General features: G+C 43.2%; 1 protein-coding gene across 3 annotated transcripts in view; it reads right to left on the bottom strand.

Moving 5' to 3' along the window:
- LOC106574262 (zinc finger protein GLI2) overlaps window positions 1-24,321 on the bottom strand; it is an 82,470-nt gene that overhangs the window by 10,941 nt on the left and 47,208 nt on the right. For 2 of the 3 annotated variants that reach the window (XM_014150041.3, XM_014150043.3), the window contains 7 exons: window positions 22,910-23,109; window positions 20,577-20,756; window positions 10,839-11,040; window positions 8,344-8,542; window positions 7,289-7,399; window positions 4,489-4,629; window positions 1,794-1,943 (listed from right to left, as the gene is read on the bottom strand). In XM_014150041.3, coding sequence (XP_014005516.3) covers window positions 1,794-1,943; window positions 4,489-4,629; window positions 7,289-7,399; window positions 8,344-8,542; window positions 10,839-11,040; window positions 20,577-20,756; window positions 22,910-23,109 — 1,183 coding nt within the window. The remainder of the gene's footprint in view (window positions 1-1,793; window positions 1,944-4,488; window positions 4,630-7,288; window positions 7,400-8,343; window positions 8,543-10,838; window positions 11,041-20,576; window positions 20,757-22,909; window positions 23,110-24,321) is intronic. The other variant, XM_014150042.3, reaches the window with a different exon arrangement.

Genomic DNA, 24,321 nt, shown 5'->3' with positions numbered 1-24,321 from the left:
CCTCTACTCTTTTCTATTTTTGCCAATGACCTGCCACTGGTATTAAACAAAGCATGTGTGTCCATGTATGATGATGATTCAACCATATATGCATCAGCAACCACAGCTAATGAAGTCACTGAAACCCTTAACAAAGAGTTGCAGTCTGTTTTGGAATGGGTGGCCAGTAATAAACTGGTCCTGAACATCTCTAAAACTAAGAGCATTGTATTTTGTACAAATCATTCCTTAAGTTTTAGACCTCAGCTGAATCTGGTAATGAATGGTGTGGCTGTTGAACAAGTTGGAGACTAAATTACTTGGCGTTACTTTAGATTGTAAACTGTCTTGGTCAAAACATATAGATTCAATGGTTGTAAAGATGGGGAGAGTTCTGGCCGTAATAAAGAGATGCTCTGCTTTTTTGACACCATGCTCCAAAAAGCAAGTTCTGCAGGCTCTAGTTTTGTCTAATCTTGATTATTGTCCAGTCGTGTGGTCCGGTGCTGCAAGGAAAGACCTAGTTAACCTGCAACTGGACCAGAACAGAGCGGCACGTTTTGATCTTAATTGTAATCAGAGGGCTGATATAAATACTATGCATGCCAGTCTCTCTTGGCTAAGAGTTGAGGAGAGACTGACTGTATCACTTCTTTTAATAAGAAACAATGTGTTGAAAATCCCAAATTGTTTGCATAGTCAACTTACACACAGCTCTGACACACACACTTATCCCACCAGACATGCCACCAGGGGTCTTTTCACAGTCCCCAAATCCAGAAAAAATTCAAGAACGCGTACAGTATTATATAGAGCCCTAATTGCATGGAACTTCCTTCCATCTTATATTGCTCAAATAAACAGCAAACCTGGTTTCAAAAAACAGATAAAGCAACACCTCGCGGCACAACACCTCTCCCCTATTTCACCTAGATAGTTTGTGTGTATGCATTGATATGTAGGCTACGTGTGCCATTTTAATGTATGTATGTAGTTCTGTCCTTGAGCTGTTCTTGTCTATTGATGTGCTGTATTATGTCATTCTGTATCATGTTTCATGTGGACCACAGGAAGAGTCTAATGAAATACCAAAAGTACTGAGTAAAGGGTCTACATAATTATGTAAATGTGTTATTCGAGTTTTACATTTTTTTTATACATTTGCAAAAATGTCAAAATCAGTTGTTGCTTTGTCATTATGGGGTATTGTATGTAGATTGAGGGAAAAAAAACTATTTAATCCATTTTAGAATAAGGCTGTAACGTAACAAAATGTGGAAAAAGTGAAGAGGTCTGAATACTTTCCCGAATGCACTGTTTATAGTCACCAATCCTAACTTCAGAAACAAATCTCCCCTTGACATCAGTGCATGATTTATGTGAAAAGTTAAGGATTTGGCCTGAAGAGAGAAAAGTCTTAGATGTTGTACATGAGCGACTTACAATACAGTACCGTAGAGGATATATCTAGGTCTTACTGTAAGAAGGACCCATTGCCCTTACTGAAACTACAAACATACACCCTACTAACCAGCTTAGGGACATCCTCTATGCGAATGTGTAATGTAATCACACTGTAAGCTTATTTTTATTCCTTTTCAAGAATGATCACGTGAAAAATGGAGAAAAGCCCAAACAGCATTTCTAGATTTGTGTGTGTGTGTGCAAGCTTGCACATATCTGTGTGTGATCCTGTGTGTGTGTGTGTGTGTGTGTGTGTGTGTGTGTGTGTGTGTGTGTGTGTGACACTCGACACGTGTTTAGAGAGGCAAATGCTCAGCGTAGGCCGAGCCTGGCGACGATCAGTTACTCACGGTACACTTGTGTGGCTTCTCCCCTGTGTGTCTCCTCATGTGAACCACTAGCATGTACTGTGCCTTAAAGGGCTTCTGCTCCCTGGAACACTCATCCCAGCGGCACACAAACTCCTTCTTCTCCCCGTGGATGTGGTCGTTATTGATGTGCTGTAGGGAGACACGCCCGGATGAGACGTGTTAATGCCTTTCTGGATCTCCAGTAACAACCCCCAGCCCCTTACTCCCTAAACACTTGTGTCGATCTAAGGGATTGGATAGGTGTAAAGCAACAGTCACTCAATTGTAGTAATTATTTTAAATCTACATAAGGGGCTAGGTTTTCTTTTTGTGCATGGCCTGTAACTTCTCCAGGTGTTAATAATGTTTACATATTTTGCATTACTCATCTCAAATGTATATACTGTATATTCTATTCTGCCGCTCCGACATTGCTCGTCCAATTATGATATATTCTTAATTCCATTCCTTTACTTTAGATTTGTGTGTATTGTTGTGAAATTTGTTAGATATTACTTGTTAGATATTACTGCACTGTTTGAGCGAGAAACACAAGCATTTCGCTACACTCGCAATAACATCTGCTAAACATGTGTATGTGACCAATAAAATCTGATTTGATGTTTCTCTCCCCACAGAAGTCCCTCTGAGGTTGTCTTTTTTATTAGGTCTCTAGCTGTGTTCTGTTCTGTCTGTCATTGAGTGTATTTGTACTACTTAGAGAACACACTGTCACCAGGAGACAGAGGTTTTCTCTGTGACAGAGGTATATTAGAACAAGTACATTTCAGGTTGTGACAGAGGCAGAGCAGCCATTTGCCTATCAAAGAAATTAGGAGTAACGCCATCAATCAAAATTTGCCGTTAACTTTCCGTTTGTCAGACAGTGAAGAAAAAAGACGTGATTGTGTTGTTGGGACACACAATTTGCAGTGTGGCTCTGTTAGATGAGTTCCACTAGTCTACTTTTTCCACAAGAGGGATTCTACGGTTAGGGAAATTAAAATCAATCGTCAAACAGGCAAATGCTCCTTTGCTCCGCTCTGTTTGTGTCTGAAGGGGCAGCCTCTCAACACTTTAATTTAATGGAATTGCCCCGTGACGGATTTCCAACTCTCTTATCCAAGATTGATCTGGCATCCCACTGGCTGGCGTGCATAGCCTAGGACGAATGGGTCTGGACAGGTATTGTGCACCTCTCTCATTAGGGCTGTAGTGTTTGAGTGCAGGGGCCCAGTGAGTGTGGAGGGATCATCCCTTGATGAACACATCTGCAGAAAAGGACTTAATACCCTGAGAACATCAGGAATGACTAACAACAAGGTAACCAATAGGATGCTTGGGTTTCAACCATGCAGCAACTAAAGTAACTTTTGTCCTTGCAAGAGTATAGCGCTAACAAGCATATATGCATTCACACACACACACACACACACACACACACACACACACACACACACACACACACACACACACACACACACTCTTCGGTGACAAGGACCATCATTGTAGTAGCTAAATGCCAACATATTCCTTAGGCTACTCTCTCTACTTGTTGGTTTAATGTCTGGCCCATGATAATTATGCCAAAGACACATGGTGGTTGAGCGTGCGTTGTCTGCTCTCTCAGACAAGCAGCTCTTTGTCCGTAACTGCCTAACCTAAACCATCCTGGCCTATCATTAGGAAGGTGTTTGTGTGTGTGTGCCTATCATTAGGAAGTATCTCGGAGGTTTCACGTTCAGCTGGAGTGTAACTGTCGGTGACTGAGTGAAACAATGAGGACAGATAATGGAGGCCATAGTCTGAGCTCCTCTGTTACAGTGCCCCCCCTTCTCTCTCTCTCTCTCTCTTTCTCTTCCGCTCTCTCTCTCTTCCTCTCTCTCTTCCACTCTCTCTTCCACTCTCTCTTCCACTCTCTCTTCCACTCTCTCTTCCACTCTCGGTCTGTCTCTCTCTTCTATCACTCTCTCTCTCTTGCGCTCTTTCTCTCCCCCCTCGCTCTCTCACTCTGCCCCCCCCCCCCGCTCTTTCTTTCTCTCTCTGTCTCCCTCTGTCTGTCCCCCTCTCTTTCTGCTTCAGTGACGGCCTGGAATGCCCCTGCTCGACCAAGACTCTACATGCCAAAAAGTCCAATAGAGTAAAACAATCCCAGTCTCATGGAAGCTAAACACTTAGCTAAGCTTACTTATGTGAACAACCAATGAATCATCTGACTCTCGGTATCTATCTGGAGGGAAGCATAATAAAACTGGACCCCAGTTGAAGTCCATTGACAAGCCTCAGTCTTAGGCAGCACTAAAATATGGACTCTTAGTTTGTTAGAGGTTACTGTGGAGACTAAATCAGGGAGGGGTTAAGGGTTTAGTGTTCCTGGCAGGACGGCTTTATGTTGGGCTTCAGAGGTCAGAGGTCAGAGGTTAGGGAGCTCATATAGACCTAGAGGTCTGTGGGATTTATTCTGGACTTATTCCAGCTGCACTGACAGGCAGACCTCCTCTCTCTCACCACACACCCATTAGATAGCGACCTTCCTCTGCTCTTGGCCCAGGTTGATGCTTTTAGGAAACCGGCTCCAGGTTGGTTGTTTTGAAACACGCTGGAACATTTTCTGAGCTAGTTAAAGAAAAAGGAAATGCTTGTCTGATCCCTGTTTCCTGTCCCTGTCCCCTCCTGTCCCCCGTCCCCTCCTTACATGGACCAGTTGTTCCTGCGTGTCGTACTCCTTGGAGCATCCCACCCAGTGGCAGTTTGTCTCATACACCATCTCTGGCTCATGCTTGCATTCATCTTTATCCAAGTCCTCCTTCAGGTCCAGCATCCCACCTAGGTGATCCTGTTAGAGTTAGAAAAGAGAAGAAGACTTTATGATCCATTCTCTCTGACAGTCTAAGAAATGTGTCTTATTTCTTTTAACCCACCACAAGCCATTAACACTCCTGACGAAATTCTACTCAACAACACTTCAACCAGGGATGCAAACTAGTCACCTTTCGGGCGAAAGTCGCCGTTGTTGAATTCGTGTGGATCCGATGACAAAAGTTTAGTAGGGGAGGAGTGGGGGGGGGGCTTTGGATCACTACTGGCTGTAATCGAACGAGTGATGCGCGTTTGGCGCAATACTGTCTGTATCCAAGGCGCAGCCTATCGTTCACATAACAACAGAATGCAGCGCAGCAGGCGACTGAAGAGAGAAGAGACAACCAACGCGCTTGTTACAGCATCAGCGGAGAGTGGAAAGGCAGCTTGCCGGTTACAGCGGCGCGCGTCCCCTGAACGACAATGAAGAGGTAACGTTAGGTGAGAAGCCTGACCACGGAGATGGGGGTGAGAAGATGTACTTCATGAGCTGTAACCGAAAAACAACTGGCATTTGGAAAGTTTGTGGCGAGGGAGAAAGTGTGGTGGAACAAGTATTGTTAGCATTGTGAAGTATCTTGCTAGCTGGATCGAATTTTTCGTTATCTAGCCAGAGAAATGTTGAGCAACATTAGCCAACTTATCTGATCAAATAATTGAGTTTATGGTGTGAAAATTAGCTTGCTAATAAAGTCAGACAGCTAACGTTTCAACATCAGATGAGCTAACATTCGTGGACCTAACTAATTCGCTTTAGTATTAACTGGTATACGACTCCTTGCCGTTCCTCAAGTTATAACGCCTTAGTTGCTTACTGGCAATCTGTGTGAAATGTTAACTAGCTAACGAACTAACTACTATCTGTGAACTAATGTTTACCCTCTATAGTTTGTGGTTAATTTTCAGAATGAGAGAATTAGGTGAAAATGAGGCGTTGCTTGTTAAACAAGTGGATTCAGGGATCAGGTGTAGCTGGAGCTGGGCCAGGCTTAAGTTGGATGCCACTGTGGTGAAAGGAACACCACACACAGTGGCTAAAAAAGGGGTATGCCAGGTGTACTCTCTGCCTGAAAGAGATCAATTATGCCAACAAAGAGTATCATGCTCTGCTGGCACATTGTAGAACAGATGTCCACAGGCAGAAAGTGTACAATGTAATAATGTGCAGTGTAGGCCAAAGATATTACTTTTGTTGTGTTGAATTTGACAGTAACACGTGTGTGTGAGTGAGGGGGGATTATTAAATGTTTTATGTTATTTTTTTTGCACACGTAGCCTTGTGCACTTGATGATGTCTACTATAGTGGCCACTATAATAGAACAAAAACAGAATAGCTGTTTCATTCTATTTCTACTTTAAGAATTTTTTCCCCCAAGTGCAATATTTAGATGTGTGCGGTCACAAGCGTTCTATTATAAAGGCTGTCATGGCTAACTGCAAAATTAGTGTGTTGTTTTTTCTCAAGACTTAAGTGTCATTTGCAGTAAAGTCTAGGCAACAAATAACATTGGATTTCTTTCTTTACATTTTTTTAGCTGTAAGTTAGGATCACATGAACCACTTTTTATTTTACTCACGAGACTGATCATGTAGATCATATGCTTTGTTTAATTAGTTAAAACCTGCATTTCTCCCTAGCAGGGATTTTTTGCATGTTTCAGTGCAACAAAAAAAAAGTGTCACTTTTTTGGGCCCTCACCAGTTTTCATCCCTGTTCAACTATTAACTGTTACTGATGTGGGGAGGGGACACCATGACATTATCCGAGATAGCCCAGATTGACTTGACTGGAGGAACAGAGTGACTAATGTACATGTAACAGACATCATTTTTTTTCTGTCCAGGCAGGGTTTCGTTGACATGTCTAAGACAGTCCCCAGGCCTGCAGGCTGTGTGCGCGCGTGTGTGTATGTATGTTTGTGTGACGTGCAGCCCATCCCCTGGTCTCCTCTTTCTCTCTCCACAGCTCCGGCCTCCCACCCTTCCCTGCTCCAATGTGCTGACTGCAGCATGTTTATCTCTGCCCCGCGCCACTATCTTCATCAATTCTACTGGCCCCAAGACGACTGTGTACACCGCCATCCCCATGCATCAGGCACAAACCCAAACCTGCCTCTTGAGTCGGAGAGGAGGGCTCCGCAAATTTGTCAAAAGAGAGAGAGAGAGAGAGAGCGAGAGAGAGAGAGAGAGAGAGAAATGCACCTCAGATGACAATAACGTCTGGCCAATATTTCATTGAAATGAAGTGCTGTGGCACAGTTTACAGCAGCCAGGGAGAAAAGAAGAGCCGGAGGAACAAACGAATGGATGCAAAGCTCTTATCACACAGAGTTTTTCTTCTTTCAGCCGTAGCAGAGAAAGAAAGGGGGTCAGGGGACTGGCTGGTTCCCAGGGGTCTGTGTCAGTTCAGGACGGAGGAGTATTTGGGGGGAAATGGCAGAGGAAAGGAAGCAACGGAAACTGTTGTTTTCTTCCCCCCATCATCAGTTGCAGAGGATTGATCATTTTTTAATTGCCCTAAACACATCATTCTCTTTAGATCCTATCAACCCGTACGTCTCACTTACTGTACAGGGCAACAAGGTTCATCATGACAACTGATTTATAAAGTAGTAGATCCTAATCCGATTCTTACCGGAGAGCATGGGGACAGCGGCCTCGGACACTCCACCTCTGTCTTCACCTTTGACCTCTTGGTGATCATGGGATTGACTGTACTGCTCACTGCCAGGTCCCCAGATGTGTTCTGGAGTGGAGGAGCGGAGAGAATAGGAGAGGAGACGAGAGAAGGGGAGAGAATAAAAGAGAAGAAAAGATCGGGGTTAATGCAGGGCTCGAGTCAAATAGACATTCATACATCAGAGGTGAGCCACCACAGAGACTAAACAATTTCGAGTGTTTTGTGATGAGAGGGTGGAGTACAGTATGAAAACATCCCATCCATCTACAGAGTGAGCCCACTGCCTGGGGCTTCAGTGTAAACCTCAGGTGACTCCTGGAGAAACTTTGGAGACGAAAGTAGGCACACCCCACCACCTACACAGTTAATACTTCACAATAAGCTGACACAGGCAGTATCTGGCAGTTGGCTTTAATAGTCATGCTAGACTGTGATTCTGGGATTGCACTAAACCACAGCAAAGTGTTCCTAATCAGAGGAAGACTTTGTTTCTCCTCAGTATCCCTCTGTGTTTACTGTGGTCTGTAACAGAACCGTGGGGTTGGGATCGTGTGTGTTTGGACAATGAGGGTTTAACGTCCCCAATCCCCTTATTCATGGGTATGGAGTTTACCTTACGAAGGGGCATTTCAGTGAATGGTATGATAAGAACCACAGAGAGAACCACAAACCACAGTGGATGTAAACAATGGATGAGGGAAGGAGACAGCAGTACTTATGTTTTAAATCATCTTAAAACAATTTTTCTGAAAATGCAAACAAACAGAAGAAAATTGTACGGCTATAGACGTCATGCTGGTTGGATTTGAGCATCCCACACAATATCAGAACTTCCAGAAGGCCACAGGGCAAGGCTCACATTTGGCGGTTATGGATAATGAGAAGATCTACCTCGTACCAAACAATTTAGGCACAGTTCAGGAAGAAGATGAACAAACTCAAGGAAAAAGTCTTCGCACATCAAAGCTGGTTTGCATACCGCCGTTACCAAAGAAGAAGAGCAGTCTCACCTTTGACTGTGAGCCATTGCTGTGGTTGTGTGAGGAGGGGGGCAGAGAGGAGAGACCCAGGGCAGACTGGCGACTGGAGAAGATGGGTGGGGGCTGGATGAGAGGAGGGGTGTGGCCAAACACACTCAGGCCTCTCTGCTGGGACAGGAGCTGCTGGTAGGCCATGGGGTTGATGTGATGGGGGAAGGTAAAGGACGGACTGGAACACAAGACATTAACGCACATAAGAGATGTGTCTCTTATCTCCAATTGTGACACAAAGTTCTACTTTCAACCCGGGTAGCCTAGAGGTTAAGTGTGTTGGGCCAGTAACTGAAAGGTCACTGGTTCAAATCCCTGAGCTGACTAGGTGAAAAATATATCAATGTGCCCTTGAGTAAGGCACATAACCCTAATTGCTCCTGTGAGTCAAGAGTCTGCTAAATGACTGAAATGTAAGTCACAACTTTTCACCTGAACTCAATGTTAGTCATGTATAAGGCTGGGGGGGGGTCATGAAATTTTGTCAGCCAAGAATAAGGCTTTTACTAAGTTCTGTCAGCCAGTGATTTTCAAGCAAATAACTGTCGGTCTCACGGTAACTGAACATGAATTAACATAAACACATTTAGCATCTCCTGTCTTCCACGAATAGGCTACAAGCCACTGATGTAGACCTTTGGAACATCTACATTTTAAAAAGTCTGTTAAATCCATGAAATGTAGCTTACATTATCACAATAAATCCATTATTTATTTTAGACAGGTCTAAAGAAACTTGATATGAAGAAAAAGTAGAATAGAAAAGTATAATCTGAGTTGTCCTAATGTTAGGCCCTGATCTGGCTATGCCATATGGCTGTGGGCTACACTAGTTCATTTAGCAGACAAGATTTGCTTAGAATTCCATGGCATTATTTTATATTATTTAATAGTATGAAGAATATAATTGAACAAAGCTGAATAAAATAGAAAGGATATTTTCTCCAAAGGATTTGAGGGAGTGCGCACATGTGGCTATTCTGTGCTGAGTGATTAACAAAGAAACATGTACTCCTATATGCTTAATTTAGAGTTATTAATGTAACTTTAGTTGTGGTACAAATGTGTTTGTTTCGATTTTTAATACATTCTAAGGCTGCATGATGCAACTTTTTTATTTATTTCACCTTTATTTAACCAGGTAGGCATGTTGAGAACAAGTTCTCATTTGCAACTGCGACCCGGTCCAAGATAAAGCAAAGCAGTTCAACACATACAACAACACAGAGTTACACATGGAATAAGCAAACATACAATCAATAATACAGTACAAAAATCTATATACAGCATGTGCAAATGAGGTAGGATAAGAGAGGTAAGGCAATAAATAGGCCGTGGTGGCAAAGTAATTACAATATAGCATGATATTGATGATTTGAAAAAAGTTGCGTGAAAGGCATGAGCTCTGCTTTGTTTTTTTACGCAGGATATACACACGTCATCAGTCTCTCATTCACAATTTGACAAGAACTTGATAATGCCTTAAATTTCCCGGCTGCATACTCTTAGTGTGGCCGTAATGCCCCCTAACAAATCCATTCGTTTTTGCGCCCAAAGTGGCCGTTGTGCCGTTGGGCTGAATATAATAATTATAATTCCCTTCTCCCGGCTGCGTGCTGTAGCACCTCTCACTCACATGGCTCTCTGTCAAGTGATCAGGTCTTTCTCACAGGCTACAAGTGAAGACAGACACATCGGGGACATAACTGCGCACGTCCTTATCCAATTCCGAGGCACATATTGAAGATATTGGAAGAACTGTCCACATTTACTTTTCGTCAGCCTAACGAGTAATAATGAACAGCAAAAGCACTAGCCTATGTCAATCTACTATCCCCCATAGTACAAAAGTTGACATATTCTATTCTGTGCAAGAAATATATATTCCATAGTCTTGGACACTAGCATAAAAAAACTGAAAACGTTTAGCTTAAAAAAGGCACTTTATAAGTGCAGCAATGTGCACACTGCAGTAGGCTATACGCGTGAATGTTCCATTAGCAGGAAAACACCATTCCCAAAAGTGACCACAAATGTGATTATGCATGTAATGCTTCTTATCAGAAAGGTGCATTTTTATGGTGAAAATGATCTTCCCCAAACTTGAAACTATGCCAGTTAGGCTCCACACCCCTTGTAAAGCGGATTCATGTGCTTCATTTTATGACGTCTTTTGGCCACTTTAGTTGTGATACAAACTTGATCAAAATATATAGGCCTATGGGCTAGGCCTTATGGGTCTCCCGGTCGCGACACAGCCTGAGATCGAACCCAGGTCTGTAGTGACGCCTCTAGCACTGCAATGCAGTGCCTTAGACCACTGCGCCACTCCAGAGGCATGTATTACTTTATTTGACTTAAATGGAGTCTATATTCATGTTACCAGTATATCAGTTAACCCTATCCAAGCATCTGAAATCAATAGTTTAACAATCATTCGTTACTACATATTGACTAGTTACTGGCTAGGGTACCTGATGCCTCCAACAGAGAGGTGTCCGTAGGAGCTGCTGGCTGCAGAGCTGGAGCGTGACTTGTTGATGTAGGCCACCAGAGAGTTGGGCGAGGTACGGATCATGGTCTGCAGGTCGATGCTGGCGTCCGAGAGAGGCGAGATGGACAGGGCTCGCTTTCTGTTCAGCCTGGGGGTCATTCTGGGACTGGGGAACCGTGACACTGTGGAAAAGAAAAACACAGACACATACAGACCGTTAGTCTGACAACCTCTGAACTTCTCCTCTCAGCTTCTCCTCCTGGCATAATTGCATCTGATTCAAGTATGCGGAGACTTATTGGCGTAGTTGGTCACATTTGTGTTTATGTATTGTTTCTTTGTATTGGGGAAGAATGCTTTTACTGAATTGTCAGTCCTCCAAGGTTTCACCATTGCGATGCATTGATACTACTGTTGGCCAGTAGGGGGCAGTGAGATGTGTTTACTTCGCAATGGTTTATATGCGATCTTGCACTTGTGTGTTCTCATAATTGAGAGAACCATTGAAAGAGAAACTACGTTCTCCTGTTCCATCATTTATCCTGTGTTACAGGTCAGTAAAGTCCAAAAATACATTAAGTACCACAATATAGTTTTGTAACTTACTTGTTGAAGTGAATGTAATGGTATTGAACAACATAGTAATTGTGTAACTGTGTACTAGATAGAAACCGCATGTCATGTGTAAAGTGAAATGATGGCGGTGAATTCCTTTGATTTAGAAAAAAACGAATTGTTAACTCCTGAAAATTTTTTTGTTGTTGAAAAAAACACTCATGACATTATCCTAAGGATTTAGAGAATTTAATGTTGTAACTGTGATGTTTAATAACTTTGTTGTACTGTAAATGTTAGAAAAGTCGCTAGCTTAGAGCTAGCTCCAGTTAGCTGTTTGCTAGCTCCTGTCAGTTGGTTGCTAGCTTCGGTTAGCGCTATGCTAGCTTGTTCAGTAATTAAAAAAAAATGTGCATCAATGTCAGTTGCAATATTCTTGTCTTTCTATTAGCCCTTCTTACACTGGGTGAATGTGTTTTGAGCATGGGTATAAAGTGACTTCTAATGAGTTATGCCTGTCACACCCTGATCTGTTTCACCTGTCCAACCCCCTCCAGGTGTCGCCTATCTTCCCCATTATCCCCTGTGTATTTATACCTGTGTTCTCTGTTTGTTCGTTGCCAGTTCGTCTTGTTTATCAAGTCAACCAGCGTTTTTGTTCTCATCTCCTGCTTTTCCCAGTCTCTTTTTCTCGCCCTCCTGGTTTTGACCCTTGCCTGTCTTGACTCTGAGCCCGCCTGCCTAACCACTCTTCCTGAGCCTGAGCCTGCCTGCCGACCTGTACCATTCCCCCACCTCTGGTTTACTGACCTCTGCCTGCCTTGACCTGTCTATTGCCTGCCCCTGTTGGAATATTAAGCCATTGTCAATTCGTTATGTCTGCATCTGGGTCTTACCTTGATTCCTGATAATACCAGTCTTTAAAGGCTTTCATGTTTTAGAGTCTCCTATGGGGCTATAATGGGCAACAGTCAACTACATAATTATAACCTAAACAGGTGAATTACAGTTAAGAGTAAATGTGTTTGGGGTATAAATGTAAGGAATTTTAGGATGTGAATTGTATTGGAATTGAATATTTTTGTTGTGTGAATTGATGTATTTTTTACATGTTTATAAAATAATATGTCAGGGATTTATGAGACAAATGATTAAATACACTTTAAAGAAAACAAAACAAAAAATGTAAATACAATGAAAAGACAGAAAAATACGATTTGCACTTGAGAGAATGTTGAGTAAGATAATTGAGAGAACCTTTGAAAGAGAAGCCATGTTCTCCTATTTCATCATTTATCCTGTGTTACAGGAACTATTATTTGCTGCACGAGTCCCAAAACTGGGACCTGTAACACATGCATTACATACAGTATTACTATTTTTTATTTAACCTTTATTACCTTTATTTAAGTAGGCAAGTCAGTTAAGAACAAATTCTTATTTATAATGACAGCCTAGGAACAGTGGGTTAACTGCCTTGCTCAGCAGCAGAACGACAGATTTTTACCTTGTCAGCTCAGGGATTTGATCTAGCAACCTTTCGGTTACTGGCTCAATGCTCTAACCACTAGGCTAAAGTTTGGACACATCAACTTATTCAAGGGTTTTTCTTTATTTTTTTACTATTTTCTACATTGTAGAATGATAGTGAAGACATCAAAACTATGAAATAACACATATGGAATCAGGTAGTAACCAAAAAAAGTGTTAAACAAATCAAAATACATTTTAGATTCTTCAGAGTAGTCACCTTTTGCCTTGATGACAGCTTTGCACACTCTTGGCATTATCTCAACCAGCTTCACCTGGAATGCTTTTCCAACAGTCTTGACGGAGTTTCCACATATGCTGAGCACCTGCTGGCTGCTTTTCCTTCACTCTACGGTCAAATTCATCCCAAACCATCTCAATTGGGTAAGGTCGGATGATTGTGGAGGCCAGGTCATCTGATGCAGCACTCCATCACTCTCCTTCTTGGTCAAATAGCCCTTACACAGCCTGGAAGTGTGTTGGGTCATTGTCCTGTTGAAAAACAAATGATCATCCCACTAAGCACAAACCAGATGGGATGGCGTATCGCTGCAGAATGCTGTGGTAGCCATGCTGCTTAAGTGTGCCTTGAATTCTAAATAAATCACAACAGTGTCACCAGCAAAGCACCCCCACGCTTCACGGTGGGAACCACACATGTGGAGCTCATCCGTTCACCTACTCTGCATCTCACAAAGACACAGCGGTTAGAACCAAAAATCTCCCATTTGGAATCATCAGACCAAAGGACAGATTTCCACCGGTTTATGTCCATTGCTCATGTTTCTTGGCTCAAGCAAGTCTCTTCTTCTTATTGGTGTCCTTTAGTAGTGGTTTCTTTGCAGCAATTCGACCATGAAGGCCTGATTCACGCAGTTTCCTCTGAACAGTTGATGTTGAGATGTGTTTGTTACTTGAACTCTGTGAAGCATTTATTTGGGCTGCAATTTATGAGGCTGGTAACTCTAATGAACGTATCGTCTGTAGCAGAGGTAACTCTGGGTCTTCCTTTCCTGTGGCGGTTCTCATGAGAGCCAGTTTCATCATAGCGCTTGATGGTTTTTGCGACTGGACTTGAAGAAACTTTCAAAGTTATTGAAATGTACCATATTGACTGACCTTCATGTCTTAAAGTTATGATGGACTGTCATTTCTCTTTGCTTATTTGAGCTGTTCTTGCCATAATATGGACTTGGTCTTTTACCAAATAGGGCTATCTTCTGTATACCTTGTCACAACACAACTGATTGGCTTAAACGCATTAAGAAGGAAAGAAATTCCACAAATTAACTTTTAACAAGGCACACCTGTTAATTGAAACACATTCCAGGTGACTACCTCATGAAGCTGGTTGAGAGAATGCCAAGTGTGCAAACTGTCATCAAGGCCAAGGGTGGCTACTTTGAAGAATCTCAAAAAATATATATTTTGATTTGTTTAACACTTTTTTGGTTACTACATGATTTCTTATGTGTTATTTCATAGTTTTGATGTCTTCACTATAATTCCACAACGTAGAAAATAGAAAAAAAAAAAAAAAAACCTTGAATGAGTAGGTGTGTACAAACTTCTGACTGGTACTGCACATATATACATACACACATATATATTTATATCCCACACCATGCATGATCTATAATGGCTATCAGTTTAAGTTTTTATGCCATGCATTTAACCTGCTTTCTGTCCTTACTCCTAGCTCCACTATCACTCACTCCAAGCCAAGTCAAAAGCCGAGTGTGTCTCTCTCTCTCTCTCCTTAAGCGAGGGCACCCACTTTACCACTGTGAGATATTAAGAATGTTTTCAAATATTTGTATTTATTTCATACAGGCAAAAATAATTATATCGAGTCAATCTTTCTTTCTCACTATCATTTTGTAATTTCCCCATCCCATCATACCCTGCCCAACTCTGTGCTATTTCTGGAGCGAGAGAGACAGACCTAGAGGAAAGCTCCAGCGCAGCCTAGCATCTAGCCCAGCCTGGGACTGGGTGATGGATGCTAACGCAGCCTCCCTCCGACACCCAAACCCCCTGGAAATAGAGCAGCACTATCAATAAGTGCTCAAGATTGATTCCCAGCTAATACAGTAAACAATTTGTCTGAGGTGATGGAAACCGAGCCTGGCAGAAGATATTGTTGCAGTAAAATAAACTCATCTCTTATCTGGTGCTAGAATTATAGCAGGGGAAGGAAGTAAAGCAGAGGATGGATACGGGAAACTAAAAAAAACTAAAACAACAATCCTCAAACAACTTTCTTTAATGTGCCCTAGTGACACACATTTTCAATGTACACGATCTAAAATTAAAATAAAACAAAATGCGCAAAACAAACGGCTTCTATTCCGTTTGAAAAGATCTTAGCTCTGTTGTCTTTCAAAATTGATGCATCCTAAATGGCAACCTATTTCCTACATAGTGCACCACTTTTGACCAGAGCCTTATGCAGGGAATAGGGTGCTATTTGGGATGCATCCATAGGCCATGGTGACCTCGTTAAGATTCAGTGTAAAGGATAATAAATCTAAGCCTAAATAATGTACTTTAATTAAACAGATAAAAATCTCACTGCGATCGAAAACATTCTGTACTTCACTTTGGTAAATGAGGCCAATTTAGAGAATTGATTTCAACTGAAATGTATGCAAAGTGTTTTTGATCGCTCTTATGTCCATGGTTTATAATGTACATTTTGTCACAGTTTATTTTTGAAAGTCCCTAAGCTACCTGGTCTTACTTTGAAAGATGTAGGATGATAATTACGTAATAACTATCCAATAATTACTTAATGAAAAAGTGCCACTATGTATAATCTACTACCAGCCAGGTACAGCAGTTACTGTAACCAGCTGTTTAAACATATTTTAAGAATAAAAGCCTTAATCTGTATGGGTAATGGCATTTTGTCAAAAAAAAATTTAAAACACCAAATCACAGATGAAATTCATAAAGCTGGTTATCCTCTAATTTCCTATGATATGTAACCGGTGTGTTTCTGGAGTCTGTTGCTCTAGGGGGCCAGTGATGTCAGCAGGGGAGCCAGTCAGCCAGTTGTTCAGGGCTCAGCAGGTGCTAGACATTAGCAGTGGTGTTAGTGGAGCCAGTCCAGAGCAACAGTGCCATTAGGACCTGTGGGGTAATAACCAAAGGCACTGCAACCGGATGTCCATAATGGCTCAATAACATGTGGTGCCAACACCAGGCACTGCACCAGCAGCTCTACACAAACAGTGCATCGGCTGATTAAACTCAGGCTACCAGCACAGAGAATAACATTCTTGCTTCCTGAGCTATTATTCTTAGCAGAAGCTATTGGCTAACTGTCATTTCAAAATTTTCTCTCCAATACAGTCCCATAAGTAACACACGTGGTGCTCAGTTTTAGTGCTTTGGGACTTTTCGAAATGTCCTGGGAGATATTGACCAGGGCTGGGGTCAATTCGAATTGAAGGCATTCAACTTAAATAACAACAATAATTTAAATTAGCATCTATTTTCAATGACTTCTCAATAAACTGATGAGTAGATGCTATTTATTTAAAAAGTATTTTTTTAACTAAAATCACTTTTAAATTCAAATTGACCCCAGCCCTGAAAGGGACTCCACCACTGTCTCTCGGGATATTTCTGCTGTGAGACTTAATATAAATACATTTCTTACATGAGCTGTTAAAGACATTGAGCACACGATCGGGGGAGGGGGTTCGCATTGGAGAATACGTGTTGTAATTTACCGGTAGTTAACTAGTTACTAACTCAGGTTCATCCTAAAAGAAAAGCTGAGGTGAATTTAGCCCTTAGTATTTACATTGCATTACTGGCTCTATAGTTTCAGTGACTGGGACAAGCCATTCAGAAATGGCAGCCTTATTTATCTGTGTTAGCGGCTCACCTCAGGGGAGATGTGTTTATTAATGTGCCACTTCCCCTGATAAATGAGGTAATGGAAAGCCGGGGCTGGCGCTCACCTCACCTCTCCTCGTCCCCCCTCCTCTCGCAGCGCCTCGCCTCCTTTTTCCCCGGTGATTTATGTCAGCAAGCTAGGCACCAGGCAGCGACCGACCGACTGCTAGGCTGTGTGTGTGGACGACCAACTGCTAGGCTGTGTGTGTGGAGTGGACCCCTCCTCCTCCTCCGGAGGCTGGGCTGGCCTTGAGTCCTGAGTGGCCATGTCACTAGGTAAGGCTGGCTATCACATTCACAGCCTGCTCTGGCCAGGCTTCCTGGGCTGAGTTCACTATGAGAGACAGAGGGATGTATCTATCTGGTTTAACTTCACTATGAGAGACAGAGGGATGTATCTATCTGGTTTAACTTCACTATGAGAGACAGAGGGATGTATCTATCTGCTGGGTTTAACTTCACTATGAGAAACAGAGGGATGTATCTATCTGCTGGGTTTAACTTCACTATGAGAAACAGAGGGATGTACTGTATCTATCTGCTGGGTTTAACTTCACTATGAGAGACAGGGGGATGTATCTATCTGCTGGGTTTAACTTCACTATGAGAGACAGGGGGATGTATCTATCTGTGCTGGGTTTAACTTCACTATGAGAGACAGGGGGATGTATCTATCTGGTTTAACTTCACTATGAGAGACAGAGGGATATATCTATCTGTGCTGGGTTTAACTTCACTATGAGAGACAGGGGGATGTATCTATCTGGTTAACTTCACTATGAGAAACAGGGATGTATCTATCTGCTTTAACTTCACTATGAGAGACAGAGGGATGTATCTATCTGCTTTAACTTCACTATGAGAAACAGAGGGATGTATCTATCTGGTTTAACTTCACTAATAGAAACAGAGGGATGTATCTATCTGTGCTGGGTTTAACTTCACTATGAGAAACAGAGGGATGTATCTATCTGTGCTGGGTTTAACTTCACTATGAGAAACAGAGGGATATATCTATCTGTGCTGGGTTTAACTTCACTATGAGAAACAGGGGGATGTATCTATCTGTGCTGGGTTTAACTTCACTATGAGAAACAGGGGGATGTATCTATCTGCTTTAACTTCACTATGAGAAACAGAGGGATGTATCTATCTGCTTTAACTTCACTATGAGAAACAGGGGGATGTATCTATCTGCTTTAACTTCACTATGAGAAACAGGGGGATGTATCTATCTGCTTTAACTTCACTATGAGAAACAGAGGGATGTATCTATCTGCTTTAACTTCACTATGAGAAACAGAGGGATGTATCTATCTGCTTTAACTTCACTATGAGAAACAGAGGGATGTATCTATCTGCTTTAACTTCACTATGAGAAACAGAGGGATGTATCTATCTGCTTTAACTTCACTATGAGAAACAGAGGGATGTATCTATCTGCTTTAACTTCACTATGAGAAACAGAGGGATGTATCTATCTGCTGGGTTTAACTTCACTATGAGAAACAGAGGGATGTATCTATCTGTGCTGGGTTTAACTTCACTATGAGAAACAGAGGGATGTATCTATCTGTGCTGGGTTTAACTTCACTAATAGAAACAGAGGGATGTATCTATCTGTGCTGGGTTTAACTTCACTATGAGAAACAGAGGGATGTATCTATCTGTGCTGGGTTTAACTTCACTATGAGAAACAGAGGGATGTATCTATCTGTGCTGGGTTTAACTTCACTATGAGAAACAGAGGGATGTATCTATCTGTGCTGGGTTTAACTTCACTATGAGAAACAGAGGGATGTATCTATCTGTGCTGGGTTTAACTTCACTATGAGAAACAGAGGGATGTATCTATCTGTGCTGGGTTTAACTTCACTATGAGAAACAGAGGGATGTATCTATCTGTGCTGGGTTTAACTTCACTATGAGAAACAGAGGGATGTATCTATCTGTGCTGGGTTTAACTTCACTATGAGAAACAGAGGGATGTATCTATCTGTGCTGGGTTTAACTTCACTATGAGGGGGACTATGATTTCAGTGGTGGAGAAGCTGTATGAGCCAAAGTGGCTGTGGTCTTGCTTCAACTTTTTTCTCCTGGTAGTTAAGGTCCATTGTTTCTCTGTGTAGCATAGATATAACACTACTAACAAGCCAACTGCATCATACAGTACACCGCCTTTGTCTTGGGAGCTGGGCTACAGAGAGGCCTGCACAGTGTATTTCACTGTTTGGGAGTTGTTATGACAGTTTTTATACGCACAGCAGGCTGAGGCCTTTGGCTGCCTGCCCCTGGCTGGCCTGAGCAAGCAGAAGCTTGGCCCAGACACAATGCAACACAACAGCTCATTCAGAACCCGGGCCTGCTGGATGCTGTACAACTCAGAAACTGGAGGACAACGTTTACACTCTCAATGTACACCCAGGTAGACCGACTAGCGTCAGAGCAATAATTGAACTTGTACAGGACGGGTAGCAAAACTCACTGTCTGTGTGTCAAATCAAACCCGACCCTTCACCTGGGGCAGAGGGGCCCGATCTCTCTTTCTCTGAGTGTTTGGAGCGAAGTGTGAGCTGCTTGAGGCGACACCTGTTGGGTGAGTTGTGTGTTTTATCGGCAGAGGAAGCAGTAGTGGTAGCAGCTACTGTAGGAACACCGGTAGCCGCGAGCCTCGTACGGTGACGGATAAGGGCCGCCTGTATCTCCCATTGCCTTAACGTCTGTCGGGATTCCTATAAATGTCACGCAGCAATACAGTAAAAGGCAAGTGAATATCAGTGGGTGTCCTAATCTGAACCCATCTGTTATGATGAACACAGTCATGAACACAGTCAACTCGTTTGATACCCAAGCTTCAGTATAGGGTGCTTTTGATGTCGTGTTCCCTCACACCACACTATAGCCTAATGGGTAACGCTATTGCACGGTAACACTATCCCTGTGTATAATAATGCGTCTCTCCCTAGACACCACTACCCTTTTAAGGTGACAGAGGTAGTTGAGGATGAAAGTAGGCGTTCATTACATTAAACAGACTTCTGGCCCAGGCGCCCTCTGTCTCACCCCTCCTCCCCCTGTCCCCTCCTCCCCTCTGAATGAGCAACCTCCTCCAGTAAATGTCATCTCGGTACAATCAGGTCTGTTGTTTATGGAATGTCCTGGCACAGACTTGAGAGAGGGAAAATACTTACTGAACCTATACTGTGGTTACAGTACCTGAGGGCTTCTGGCCCGCCCTTTGAAGTTGTTTGAAATGAAAAATGTATAAAAAGCCTTTTTTTTAATGTTCTGCTGTCTACAGGTCCATTGATCTGGGGTTTCATCATTCTCCTACGGTGAGGTTGTTGCAATCTCAATGTTGCTTTTAAAAGTTACATACTTTCCAAAAGAAATGCCACCGTGTTATAGTCCTAGAGTACACACTGATGCCAACAGAGGAAGGGGCAGGGGACACAAATAAAATCTTTCCCCTAAAATGAATGTTACAATTCATACCCACACACGTCCAAGGGTGGAAGTCTGGGAACTGGTGGAGTCTGAGAACTCACCACTGTAAATCACCAGGAATTTAGCTCAAAAATACTCGTAAAAATGTTTCCCCTTTTGGGACTGTGTTCCCATGCATTCCACCCCTTCCCACACAGACAGTATCAACCTGTTGTGTGGCTACAACAGATTTACGGTAAAGTGGGGTGGGCCTCTATGTGGTCCCAGTCTAACTCACCTTCCATGGGGGTGATGTAGTTTGGCAGGTGTGCAGCTGCCGCCCCACCCCCCTGCATCAGCAGCTCTCCGTAGGGGTTACGATGGCTGGTCATCAAGTGGTAGTACTCAGCAGGGCTGGCTCCAGTAGGGGGAGGGGGCAACCCAAACAGACCCCGCTCTTTCAAGTGTTCATGTGCCACTGCATGGGGGAGAGGAAGGAGGAGAATGAGCGAGGGAAGACAAGAACATTACAGGGAGAGGAAGGAAGGTTTAGGGGGAATGAGGGATGAATGAGATGGGGAGAGAGAGAGAGAGAATGAGTGAGGGGGGGAGAAAGACATTCCAGATTCCAGCCCCGGTTGGTCTACTTGGTCTCACCACATGCTGCCGGAGCCGTTTGAAAAGGGTTAGGGTTAGGACTGGCGACATGATGGCATTGTCCTAGGGAGACATTATCTGCATCCCAAATGGCACTCTATTCCCTACATAGTGCACTACTTTTGACCAGGGCTCTATATAGAGAATATAGTGCCATTTGGGATGCAGTCATTGATGCAGGACCAGAGGAATGGGAGGGCATGGGAGGGCCAGGCTGGCTGGGCAGTGAGGTTTGTGATGTGCAGTGAGGCGTGTCAGTAGTCCTGCAGATTAAGGAGACAGACAGACAGATTGAGAGAGAGAGACAGAGAGAGAGAAACAAAGTAGTGTTGGGGTTTCTCTCTTTGATAACATGCACGCACACACACACACACACACACACACCCTGAAGGAGCACCCTGAATCCTACGGTGTTAGTCTGTTAACAACTACACCCAGTAAAGCCCTTTTAAAAGTGTCAGGGGCAATAAGAGTGGGATATGGCCTATAGCTGCTGTTGAATAGCAGCACTCTGTCCCAGAGGCTTCCAAAGTCCATCTGTTTCTCCAGGAATTTAGGAGGAAATATCTGCTCTGTTTATGGTTTGGGTCAGGCTCCAGAGGAGCTCTCGTTCTCCCTCTCTCTCTCTCTCTCCCCTCTCTCTCTTGCTCCCCTCGCTCTCTCCCCCTAATGTGTCACCTCTCCCACTGGAAGTGATCTTTCAGACACAATTAGGCCGTGCTGCGCTAAAAGAGAACAGACGTGTGCTTGTACTGACTTCATATAGCAGAACCAGACCTTTATTTTCTCCTTCTCTCTCTCTCCTGGATCACATAACCACTTAAATGGAGGGAGTCACTTTGGATCAGCACAATGAGGAACATGTCTTTTGAAGCAGTCCGATGAAGGCCAGAGCAGAGCTGAGCCGTCCCTGCCGTACAACTGTTCTTTCTTTTTCAATCAAATGAACAGAAAGTCCATAGAAAGAGAATGTGAATGACGAATAGAACACAGCGGACTGGGCCCAAAGGAATCCTGAGGCCTGTCAATGCTAATGTCATGCTAATGTGATGTAGCGCAGAAACGACATTAAGAAAAGAGCAGCAGAACCTCTGCCTGTTTATACCTCTGTTCTATGTGTTGGCCAACGACAAAGAAGAGAATGTCCTGAAACCATTTCATTTCCATTAATAGTATTCCATATTAAATCAGTTTTAATAGAAAACTTGGAATTCAGAACAAAATCCATCCTGAAACAAGGTAGTCCTATTACAAGTCCTAGAAGATATAACAGTTGTTTTTCAAAAGGGTCACGTGGGAACATCAAACGTCAAACTAAACGTCTGCCGTCTCTCAATGAAATCCAAGGCCGTCTCTCCTCTCTCTCTCCGAACCACCTATTTGCGTTCCCTCAACCGAAAATAGCCACCTTCATTTTCTCCCTCTTTCCCATGGCTTTATCACTGCGAGATCTCCAACCCTACACTGCTTATTTAACTTTAAAAGCAAGACCACATTACTGTTGACAGACTGTAAAAGGTGATTTATTTCCTATTCTGGCTCCTCGCCTCCACCCGTTATTTTAATTCAGCTCTGAAAAAGAGTTGTCATCACATCGCTCTGAGGTAAAAAGGGGGAAAGTTGGGGGGAGTTCCATAGGGACTGTTTAGTTTGATCAATTTCCATGGCTTTCCAATAACCCCCTTGGTATATTGAACACGTGGTGAGAAGAGGGAGGTCAGAGCTTCACAAAAAGCAATATGTAGCATGTAAGACTAATTCATGCAACGATGTAGCACCGGCTCTACATGTCTAACCTAATCTGTATGCCCACTCAAACAAATCCTCTGAAGTTAGAATCCTTCAATTCTCCACCAAGCTTTCAGTAATAGATCAATGAAACAATTCCTTCTGTTGGGATCCACATTGTAAGGTGATGCTCATTGCAGTGAATGACCTTGGATGTGCACAATCTAGACATGCAGTTGAACTCACAGTCTGCAGGGCTGAGTCCGCGGGCTGCAGAGATCATGGACAGGGTTGGGCTGCTGTGAATGGAGCGGAGGTAGTGCTCCATGTGAGGGTTGAAGTACGGGTGAGCGGGGCTGAAGGGAGACTCCCCTGTCCCGGCCGCGTGGGGGGACAGACGGATCAGAGAGATGTCTGACATGACCGGGCTGCCACCTAGTCCAGGACTGGAGGAGGGAGAGAGAGAGAGAGAGAGAGAAAGAGAGAGAGAGGGAAAGAGAGAGAGAGGGAGAGAGAGAGAGCGAGAGAGGGAAAGAGAGAGAGGGCGAGAGAGAGGAAGAGAGCAAGAGAGAGAGGGAGAGAGCGAGAGAGAGAGAGAGCGAAAGAGAGAGGAAGAGAGAGAGAGAGGGCGTTATCATCTTAGTTCATGTACACTGTGGTTCATGGCGTATTTTGTCTCTTGTGACAGACGGAAACCTTTGAACGGTTTCTTTTATCCAGAAGTTCTCAAGTTCCTGTGATTTTCTTTAAGTTACAAGGGAAAGAAAAACAGTTACAAATTAAAGTAAAACAATGGGACCCTTTGCTGTATCTCACCTGACCTAAGTCCTTACATGACATAGCCTAACCATTTTCCCATCTGATACTACAGACGGGTGCAGACCGTGCTACACGATGCAGTCAGAGCACTCGTTCACACACACACACACACACACACACACACACACACACACACACACACACACACACACACACACCTGAGACATTTGTATAAACTCTGCAGGCAGGCCAAGTGTGTCAGCCAGCCAGGTCTAAGCCTGAATAATGAATCTAAGGTGAATCTGATATGCTCTGTCTCCTTGCTCTGTGTATATAGACTGGAATGAGATCACGTCTAATATCATGATCCGCGTCCCAGAGGGCACCCTATCCCCTAGTGAACTATAGGCCCTGGTCAAAAGCAGTGCACTACATAGTGAATAGGGTGCCATTTGGGACGCAGTCCATTCCTCATCCTATCAGGGCTTTGATCTGGAAATACGTTAGCGACAGAGGTTTCCTGTGAGATGGGGTCATGGAGCAGACTGTGTGTGTATGTGAGTGGGTGTATGGAATGCAACCATGCAATGTAATGATATTACATCCCTACGGCATTTACCCTAAATTACCTTATCCACAGACAAATACACTGTAACATAAGGTAGGTAGGTAGGTAGGTAGATAGATCTCTCTCTCTGTCTCGCTCTCTCTGTTGCTCTCTCTGTCTCGCTCGTTTTTCAACCACTCCACAAATTTCTTGTTAACAAACTATAGTTTTGGCAAGTTGGTTAGGACATCTACTTCGTGCAAAACGCAAGTAATTTTTCCAACAATTGTTTACAGACAGATTATTTCACTTATAATTCACAGTATCACAATTCCCGTGGGTCAGAAGTTTA

The sequence above is a fragment of the Salmo salar genome, chromosome 16 (assembly GCF_965601325.2).
Source record: "Salmo salar chromosome 16, fSalSal1, whole genome shotgun sequence".
Lineage (NCBI taxonomy): Eukaryota > Metazoa > Chordata > Actinopteri > Salmoniformes > Salmonidae > Salmo > Salmo salar.
Note: the sequence above shows the minus strand (reverse complement) of the source record. Positions and strands in the feature narration are given on the sequence as shown.